This window comes from Hemitrygon akajei, chromosome 14 (genome assembly GCF_048418815.1).
Source record: "Hemitrygon akajei chromosome 14, sHemAka1.3, whole genome shotgun sequence".
Classification (NCBI taxonomy): domain Eukaryota; kingdom Metazoa; phylum Chordata; class Chondrichthyes; order Myliobatiformes; family Dasyatidae; genus Hemitrygon; species Hemitrygon akajei.
In genome coordinates, this window is record NC_133137.1 from 19,018,957 (window position 1) to 19,029,843 (window position 10,887).

At 44.4% G+C, this 10,887-nt stretch overlaps 1 protein-coding gene across 1 annotated transcript; it reads right to left on the minus strand.

The window, feature by feature from the left end:
- Positions 1-444: 444 nt before the first annotated feature.
- On the minus strand, positions 445-1,395 carry LOC140738922 (hydroxycarboxylic acid receptor 2-like). Its single transcript, XM_073066937.1, has one exon. It carries the CDS (start codon positions 1,393-1,395, stop codon positions 445-447), a length of 951 nt encoding a protein of 316 aa, XP_072923038.1.
- Between the last annotated feature and the right edge of the window lie 9,492 nt (positions 1,396-10,887).

Genomic DNA, 10,887 nt, shown 5'->3' on the forward strand with positions numbered 1-10,887 from the left:
CTGAGGAAGCAATTGCCTATCTGGAAAGAGGAAATCTTAAATATCCACAAAACATATAGAACCCTTTCCTTTAAACCTGTCGTTCCCAACCTAGCGTCCACGGACCTCTTACTGGTAGGGCTCCATGACATATAAAAGATTGGGAACACATACTTTAAAAGGGAAAGTTTCTTAAAGAACAAGCTCTGAAATAAAGTTACTTATCTAGATAAGGTGCAGTATCGTCTTCACAAAAAAAGTAAACTGTCTTTCAGAACTTGTTCCTTTAGATGACTTATGTCGCAGCAACATATTCAGATATATTCAATTTCTGCGTTTAAGGCACATTTATCAGATTTGCTTTGACCACATAACAAGAGCATCGAATTCACGCAGACCAGAGGCGATGAGATGCAGTTAAGAGCCCGTTTGTAGATCTACAGTCAGCTCCTCTTTGGATATTATTCATTGTTCACTGGCTGGTCTGGAAGAGATTAAATTAAGACGAAATAGATTTATCTCCAAAGTATCCTTAAATTGCGAAGTAGAAAAATAGTAAATAACGGGATCGACCGCACTGTTCAGATACGTTATAAACAGCGTATTGTAAAAGATATTCATTGCTGTGTGATACGACTTGCAGTCGAAGGGTCTTCTTAGTTCAGTGACCAAAACGGCGACCACAGCAACACTGGTGGGCAAGAAGCAAATGACAAAAACTGCAGCCACGGCTATCACAAGTTTCACAGTTCGCTTATATTTAGCCCGCATTCCAGCTTCCATCTGCCGTAACCTCCAGATGATGGAGGACGTAGAGAAGAGGATAACTGAAACTGGCAAAAGAAACTGAAAGAATATAAAAATAAAGTCAGTCCAAACTGTTGTGGGATTCAGAGCCTTGTTAATGCTGAAAGGCTCACAGTTTGTCACGTTGTGTTGTTTGAAGTCATGTTTGTCTATCAGCAAGTGCAAACAAATAGCCACCGCTACAATCCACAGACCGCCTGCTATCATCACCGCACACCTTGTAGTGATCTTGTTTACCTTGTGGAGTGGATGGACCACCTTAAAGTAACGATCGATCGCAATAACCATGAGGAAAAAGACGCTGCCAATCCGGTTCAGGGAAATCATGAAAATGTTCAGTCGACACAGTCCTTCACCAAAAATCCAGTCCTTCCCTCGGAGAAAATAATCAGCTCGGAAGGGTAGACAGCACATTAACAGAGTGTCCGCAATCATCAGATTCAGTGAATACACAATATTTGGTTTCCGGGACTTCACATGAGCACAAAAGATCCACAAAGCAATCGTATTTGTAGCAAGTCCGAGGATGAATGTGACGATAATTACGGGCGGGTTGTAGGAAGAGTTAACATCTTCACCAGGAGCACATTCCGGGGTCGAGTTCGCCATTGCGCGAAAAAGCCAAGTTGTGTCCCGGGAGAGCAAACTCAATCAGAGACGAACAACCTGAAGAGTTGATCCGCACCGAATGAGTTTGCTCCCGTCTCGGTGCAGTACATGGGCGGAATGAAATAGTCAGAGCACCAATAAAAAGTGCGATCAACTCATCAAGTTCCAGGAAAATTAGAAGCATCAGCATTCAAATTAAGCAGCAAACAATGACATATATTTCGAAACTGACGACAATTGACATAAAAATCCATTTGGATAAGAATTAAAAACAGAAAACTCAGGGAAGTCCCAGCGTGTCAATTATGGAAATAAAACGGAGCTTCTGCTTCAGTATGTAGATCTTGCATTTTTTCGATTTCAGCTGTTTTTTATTCTCTGAACATCATCTGATATCAGCGAAGGAATTGTAAATTAGAAGTCTCTCTACTTCCTCTGGATTGGGGAAGTGATACATCTTGAGTGACATGGCTGCTGAACAGAATGGTTTCAAAATTTCTGAGTGGATGAATATCTATCCTGGTGTGCAATGGAGATGCAGAGGGACATTATGGGACCAGGAAAGAGGAAACTATCAAAGCAGCAGAGGGCTTCAGAGGTATCACAGAAACCTGTGATCCGTTAGCCTGCGGGGAGGCGGTAGAAACAAACTGTAAGTTATGAAACTTTCTCTGGAGGGTAAATAGAGTCTTCTGGGGAAATACCGGTATGTCAGAGATTCCTACGGAAGATTAAAGCCTGATACTCAGTGGTGGGTCGTGTTCCCACTGGAAATACGAGAAGGTATCCAGGAGCTGACGTTCAGGAGACAGTAATTTACACAAGCACTCTCACACTGTCCTTGTCAGACCAAACTAATTCGAAGGTGAACAATCTTATAAGCTGATCTTCTTCGAATGAGTTTGTTCCCCTCTGGGTGCAGTATATGGGCGGAGTGAATTAATCAGAGTTGCGCGATGACGTTATCATGTTCCAGGAAATCTAGAGGCTTTAACTTTCATCTTACGGAGCAGACAATGAAATATAGGTGATTGTCACATTTCTTCCCTAATCTGATGTTTAGTTTAATCAATACCTGAACCCCTTGACCATGTCTGCATACTTACATGCATTACATTTCTTCCACATGAACCACGACTGTCAAGGACAGTTATAGACAATAGACAATAGACAATAGGTGAAGAGGTAGACCATTCGGCCCTTCGAGCCTGCACCGCCATTTTGAGATCATGGCTGATCATTTACTATCAATACCCGGTTCCTGCCTTGTCCCCATATCCCTTGATTCCCCTATCCATAAGATACCTATCTAGCTCCTTCTTGAAAGCATCCAGAGAATTGGCCTCCACTACCTTCCGAGGCAGCGCATTCCAGACCCCCACAACTCTCTGGGAGAAGAAGTTTTTCCTTAACTCTGTCCTAAATGACCTACCCATTCTCAAAACATGCCCTCTGGTACTGGACTCTCCCAGCATCTGGAACATATTTCCTGCCTCTATCTTGTCCAATCCCTTAATAATCTTATATGTTTCAATCAGATCCCCTCTCAATCTCCTTAATTCCAGCGTGTACAAGCCCAGTCTCTCTAACCTCTCTGCGTAAGACAGTCCAGACATCCCAGGAATTAACCTCGTGAATCTACGCTGCACTTCCTCTACAGCCAGGATATCCTTCCTTAACCCTGGAGACCAAAACTGTACACAATACTCCAGATTTGGTCTCACCAGGGCTCTGTACAAATGCAAGAGGATTTCCTTGCTCTTGTACTCAATTCCCTTTGTAATAAAGGCCAACATTCCATTAGCCTTCTTCACTGCCTGCTGCACTTGCTCATTCACCTTCAGTGACTGATTAACAAGGACTCCTAGATCTCTTTGTATTTCTCCTTTACCTAACTCTACACCGTTCAGATAATAATCTGCCTTCCTGTTCTTACTCCCAAAGTGGATAACCTCACACTTAATCACATTAAACGTCATCTGCCAAGTATCTGCCCACTCACCCAGCCTATCCAAGTCACCCTGAATTCTCCTAACATCCTCATCACATGTCACACTGCCACCCAGCTTAGTATCATCGGCAAATTTGCTGATGTTATTCTCAATGCCTTCTTCTAAATCGTTGACGTAAATTGTAAACAGCTGTGGTCCCAATACCGAGCCCTGTGGCACCCCACTAGTCACCACCTGCCATTCCGAGAAACACACATTCACCGCTACCCTTTGCTTTCTATCTGCCAACCAGTTTTCTATCCATGTCAATGTCTTCCCCCTGATGCCCTGAGCTTTGATTTTACCCAGCAATCTCCTATGTGGGACCTTATCAAATGCCTTCTGAAAATTGAGGTACACTGCATCCACTGGATCTCCCCCATCTAACTTCCTGGTTACATCCTCGAAAAACTCCAATAGATTAGTCAAGCATGATTTATCCTTGGTAAATCCATGCTGGCTCGGCCCAATCCTATCACTGCTATCTAGATATGCCACTATTTCATCTTTAATAATGGACTCTAGCATCTTCCCCACTACTGATGTTAGGCTGACAGGACGATAGTTCTCTGTTTTCTCCCTCCCTCCTTTCTTAAAAAGTGGGATAACATTAGCCATTCTCCAATCCTCAGGAACTGATCCTGAATCTAAGGAACATTGGAAAATGATTACCAATGCATCTGCAATTTCCTGGGCCACCTCCTTTAGTACCCTAGGATGCAGACCATCTGGACAGCCTTCATTCAGTCCCATCAGTCTACTCATCACCATTTCCTTCCTAATGTCAATCTGTTTCATTTCCTCTGTTATCTTATGTCCTTGGCCCATCCATACATCTGGGAGACTGCTTGTGTCTTCCCTAGTGAAGACAGATCTAAAGTACTTATTAAATTCTTCTGCCATTTCTCTGTTTCCCATAACAATTTCACCCAATTCATTCTTCAAGGGCCCAACATTGTTCTTAACTATCTTCGTTCTCTTCACATACCTAAAAAAGCTTTTGCTATCCTCCTTTATATTCCTGGCTAGCTTGCATTTGTACCTCATTTTTTCACCCCGTATTGCCTTTTTAGTTAAGTTTTGTTGTTCCTTAAAAATTTCCCAATCATCCATCCTCCCACTCACCTTAGCTCTGTCATATTTCCTTTTTTTTTAATGCTATGCAATCTCTGACTTCCTTTGTCAACCACTGTGGCCCCTTTCCCCCCTTTGAATCCTTCCTTCTCCGGGGGATGAACTGATTTTGCACCTTGTGCATTATTCCCAAGAATACCTGCCATTGCTGTTCCACTGCCTTTTCTGCTAGGATATCCGTCCAGTTAACTTTGGCCAGCTCCTCTCTCATGGCTCCATAGTTTCCCCTGTTCAACTGCAACACTGACACCTCCGATCTGCCCTTATCCTTCTCAAATTGCAGATAAAAACTTATCATATTATGGTCACTACCTCCTAATGGCTCCTTTACTGCAAGATCGCTTATCAAATCCTGTTCATTACACAAGACTAAATCCAGAATAGCCTTGTCCCTGGTCGGCTCTCGTACAAGCTGTTCCAAGAATGCATCCCGTAGGCACTCTACAAACTCCCTATCCTGGGGTCCAGCACCAACCTGATTCTCCCAGTTCACCTGCATGTTGAAATTCCCCATAACTACTGCGACATTACCTTTGCCACATGCCAATGTTAACTCCCTATTCAACTTGCACCCAATATCCATGCTACTGTTTGGTGGCCTGTAGACAACACCCATTAGGGTCTTTTTGCCCTTACTGTTCCTCAGTTCTATCCACACAGACTCTACTTTCCTGATCCTATGTCCCCCCTTGCAAAGGACTGAATCTCATTCCTCACCAACAGGGCCACCCCACCCCCTCTGCCCACATTTCTGACCCTACAATAGCATGTATATCCTTGTACATTCATTTCCCAGGTCTGATCTCCCTGCAGCCATGTCTCCATTAGCCCAACAACATCATAGTTACCCATTCGCACCTGAGCTTCAAGCTCATCCGCCTTATTTCTGACACTTTGTGCATTCAGATATAGAATTTTCAGCCCATTTCTCCTCTCTCTGTTTAAATCGCTGCCTCTTGTGCTTAACCCAGCTCCCCGAACTCCCTTCGGGCTATACGCCCCTTGAATTTTGTTGTCCTTTCTAAATTTACTTATTCTTTCAGCACATTTAACTCCATGTTCCATCAGACCATCCCTCTGTACATGTGTCCTCCTTATCACTTGTTCCGCCTCACCTTTCTCTACTACACACTTAATATTCCGGAACCGTGTAGTCCCCACCTGTCCTTTATTCTTCATCTCACTATCCTCTCTCGCATTCTGGATCCCTGCTCCCTGCAAATTTAGTTTAACCCCCCCCCCCCCCCCCGGAGAAGCACTAGCAAACTTTCCTGCAAGAATGTTAGTACCGCTCCAGTTCAGGTGTAAACCATCCCGTCAGAACAGATCCCACCTTCCCTGGAACAAAGCCCAATTATCTAAAAACCTGAAGCCCTCCCTCCTGCACCATCCTCTCAGCCACGTATTAATCTTTATAATCTTTCTGTTCCTTGCCTCACTCGCACGTGGCACAGGTAGCAATCCTGAGATTGTTACCCTGGAGGTCCTGCTCTTCAGCTTCGCACCTAACTCCCTGAACTCCCTACGCAGGACCCCCTCACTCAATCTACGCATGTCATTGGTTCCTACATGGACCACAACATCTGGATTCTTGCCCTTCCTCTCGAGAATAACCTACACCCGACCTGAGATGTCTCGGTACCAGGGAGGCAACATACCATCCGAGACTCCCGATCTTCCCCACAAAATCTCCTATCCGCCCCCCTGACTACAGAATCCCCTATCAATATCGCTCTCTTCTCTTCCCTCCTCCCCTTCCTAGTCGAGGGTCCAACCTCAGTGCCGGAGACAGGACCACTGCAGCTTGTTCCTGATAGGTCATCCCCACCAATAGTGTCCAAAACGGTATATTATTTTTGATGGGAACGGCCACAGGGGTGCTCTTCTCTCTCTGTCTGCTCCCCCTGCCTCTCTTGACTGTCACCCATTTGCCTACCTCCTGTCTTTTCAGTGTGACTACCTCCCGATAACTCTTATCTATCTCTGCCTCTGCCTCCCGAATGATCCGTAGTTCATCCAGCTCCTGCTCCAATTCCCTAACTCGGTCTGATAGGAGCTGCAGCTGGATGCACCTGTTGCAGGTGTAGTCATCAGGAACAACTGTGTTGACCCTGACCTCCCACATACTGCATACGGAGCACACCACTGCTCTAACTGTCTCCTCCATTACCTGATCCCAGATTAGTCAGAATAAATGATAAGCACGTACTCAGGCTCACTGATTTCTTCTTGCCGAAGCCCTCTTGCGCCGAAGCCCGCTGAGCCAAAGCCCAGCACTCTGCTCCCGCGCACTCCGCTGCCCGCACCGACGCTGCCCGCTCCTGAAAGTGGGCCGCTTTTTAAAGCCCACAGTTGCTACCCCTCAACCATCAGGCTCTTGAGCATGTTACGTACCCCGTAACTGGGTCACTTACCAGCAAAAATAGAGAGGTCCGTTGAAGTCTGATGGTACTATTTTTAACAGTATTTATTTATAAAAATACACAAAAATAATATCAATGCAAACACACAGATAATATACGTCGTCAATACTAAATCTAAAAGCGCGGGTATAATAATAATCAATAAGAAATAGCTCTATCGTTGTCTAGGGGATAATGTATTGTCCGATGGAAATATAAAAGTCACTTTAGTTCAGTCAAGCTGTAGGCTGCAGCCTTTTTGGTTGGAGAGAAAGACGGAGGTTTAACTTGCCCATTCCTTTTATGATGTCAATCCTTCGAGAGTCGTTGGGGGACTGATTTCCCCTTCGAGGTTAGCTAAAGCCGTGCTTCCGTGGCAAGACCCACCAATTCCGAGGCAAATGGAAAAGGACGCACGTGGGCTGGTTCCACTGGCTTTCGCTGTTACGCTGTTACAGGAGCTCTAGCATTTCTTCTGGTGCGTCTAAAGGGGCTGTTCCTCAGACCCTCTTTTATCCTGACTCACAGGGTCTCAGATGTCAATCAGGGTGGGATGATGCAATCCCTCCACCAACAACCCCCCCCCCCCCCTCGGTTCATTGCCTGGGGGCTTCGATGCATCGTACAGGATTCAATACACAAGTCCGTCTCCAAGAGACAATAGCCGTTATCAATGGTTCCGCCTTTCGGAGGCCAGGACACATTCCAAACTCTTTGTGGATTCTGCATGACTTTCTCTCATTTCCTGGGTGACCTGACTCGAATCAATAGCGATCCTGCCATTCTCAAAAAGGAGGGGGCCACGGGCATAACAAACAAAAGAGGTAACTACTCTCATTCTATTTCCGATGTTCCCACAACCAATTATGTCACTTTAAGGACCCTTTATCTTATTATTTCATGTTTCTAGTTATTTATTGCTATTTATTTAGATTTCCATTTGCACCGTCTGTTGTTCATTGATCTATAAATTTGCTGAGTATGCCACAGGTAAAAGAATGTGATGAAATGTATGTACTCTGATAATACATTTCACTTTGCAATTTAAACTTTGAACTTTGATTGGGTGATCAGATATTTGCCTTAACGAGCAGGTGGACAGGTGCACCTAATAAAGTGGGCACTGTGTGCATACTGGGATATAGGTAAAAGCCCAAAACAGCAGCTGTGAATGGAAGGATACTGCAGGTACCGTACCTGCTGACCAGAATGCCCGGGAGTTCTGCTGATTTCAACTTGGATAAAGACTTATGAAGATAGAGACCAAACGGTCTGCCACACGATCAGAGCAGACCTGCAGTCAAATTATTAAACCACTGGGGACACTAACCTGGTGAAGATCAAAGACGCCAAGCTTCATCACTTGGAGTTAGGTTCCCTCGTGTTGCCTGTGCGTTATCCTTCCAAGAATGCCAGTGCTCGTGCTGAGATATACAATATCTGTATATCCTGCCTTTGAGTCCCAAACCTCCAGACAATCCTTCATTGCCACCTGCATTTCTACTTCATTGTAAGTCTTGAGCCTTCCTCCGGTCTTGGTGCCGTCACTGGGGACACGACTGCCTCATTCAACAAATTCGAATTCTCCTTCCGACTTTGGGAACCCCTGGCTCACGGCTGCTCAAAGTACAGAAGGAGCTTTTGGGATGGAGCTGAGAAGCTCAGGCCCATACTTCAGTAATTAGTAGGTGGAGCAGAGCACCTCACCTACACCCACCCGACAGCCGGTCAGGAAGCATCTGCCCATCAGTGGAGGACCATAAACTCATCATGAGGTATTGAATCAGGATAAGGCTATTCGGACCATCGAGTCTATTTAATCATGGCTGAGTTTTCAATTCCATGCCCCCAGCTTCTTATGATAACCCTTAAACTCCCTTAACAAACAAGCAAGAAACAATAAATCTTTGTCTTAAATACACTCAATGATTTGGCCTCCGCCGCCCTATATGACAATGAATTCCATAGATTCCCCACACTCTGATTGAGGAAATTCCGCATCTCAGTTCAAAAGAGATGCCCCTTTATTTTGAAACTGTGCCCTTGTGTCCTGGATCCTTGGATCCTCTCCTACTAATGGAAACATACTCTTCACGTCCACTTTATCCAGGATTATTGTTCCTCACACTGAGCCGACTAATTACCTCAGAATGGAAAAAAATCTATGGGAACGGACAAGGGTGGATAATGTTCCTTATCCGCAGAGCTGGACATATTGCAGACTGGTTGTGTATTTAATATTGTGTAATATTTGATATTAAGTACATAAACCATTTATATGGTCCTATTAAAATTGTAAAGCTTTCTTTGGGATTCAGAGTTCACTCCAAATTCTATTAAAATGTAACTTCTCTACCTGAATGAAAATTCCCCATTTGGAAACTCACCCAACTCCAGTTCCCGTCACAAACTGGTAAATGTCTCCAGCAGGTGCCCTCAATGAGGTGGAGCAGAATAATACTGAAATCCATCTCATTGATTACACAGAATTGCTGTTCCATGCACTTTACTCACAGAGTACAGAGACGACAATATTCCCAGAGTAGATTTTCTGTTACCACAAGGATCTGCTGAATGAAGGTTAAAAGTGATTTCTGATCTCCTTCATGCAGCCTGGACATGATTTATCATGGTTGTTGGAGGGGAGGCAGCAATAGTTCTTCGGGCCACTCTCCATCATGGTGTTTGTAACGTGGTGAGGCAGTTCAGTCTGTATTCAAGTCATTCACTGCTGCACTGCTTCCCTACTCATCCTAATAAATACCTGGCATACATATGATTGCACGCACTTAAGGCACAAACATATACGTGACCACGTACTTGCACACAAATCATGAGTCACATTAAGTTCTTCCACATTCTAGACACCAGAAAGCAAATGTCTGCATGTATGCAACTGTGCACATGTGTGCGTCTACATGCTTAAGTTTGTGTGAAATAATGGGACAGAGGGCTGTAGAGGTGTTTTAATTCGATACTGGGGGACAAAAAGAGCCCGCTATCTCAGATTCCTACAGGTCCTTGGTTGTAAAGACATTGTTCACAAGGAATGTTCGGTATTCATGCCTATCAACGCTGCCCTCTTGTATTGTAGTTCTTTACTGCAAACAATGGTCCACAAAACACATTTCCAAGGAATTAGAGCAAGTAAGTTGTTATTGGTTGACATTCCTGGATGGGTCCCAGCGGGTAAGCAAAATTATATTAACTTTATTAAATAAGAGAGTCTTTCAACAATAATCAGGGAACTTCATTGACACTAGTGAAGCATAGGATCAGAATTATGCCACTCGGCCCTTTGAGTCTATTCCATCATTCCACCACGGTTGCTTTATTATTGCTCTCAACACAATTCTCCTCCCTCGCCCCATAACCCTAGTAACCAAGAACCGATCAATCTCGGCATTAAATATACCCAATGACTTGGCTCAATAGCCATCTGTGGCAAAGAATTCCACAGATTCACCACCCTCTGGTCAAAGAAATTCCTCCATATTTCTGTTCTAAAGGCTGACCATCGTCCTTCAATACTGATAGTCCTTCTTCATTCCAGATTTCAATTTTATTTACGGATACCAAATTCTCCAGTTTTGAACCACCGCAGCACATCCTGACTCTAATTCACTAGAAGAGGCTTTTTTTTTTAGAATCAGGACTTGTCCGTTAAGTTTCAGCTTGTGACGCACCTAAATTTTCAGATGTGATGAGATTCCTGCGTTCGGTCGCATTGTTCAGCTTTGTTTAGATCACATAACAATAAAGAGCATCTAGTTCACTCGGCCGGGGAGCGATTGGATGCTGTTACAGAGCCCGTTTGCTGACCCACAGTCTGCTCCTCCCTGGATGTTCCGGGTCAGTGGCTGATCTGCAACAGTTTAATTTAAGACGACTGCAGAGCCTTCACCAAACCAACTTTAAACTGCGAAGTTGAAAAATAGTAATAATGGGATCGACCACACTGTTCA

Bases quoted from the DNA above. Each gene is read 5' to 3' on its own strand.
- LOC140738922 (XM_073066937.1), bottom strand. From the start codon at position 1,395: ATGGCGAACTCGACCCCGGAATGTGCTCCTGGTGAAGATGTTAACTCT.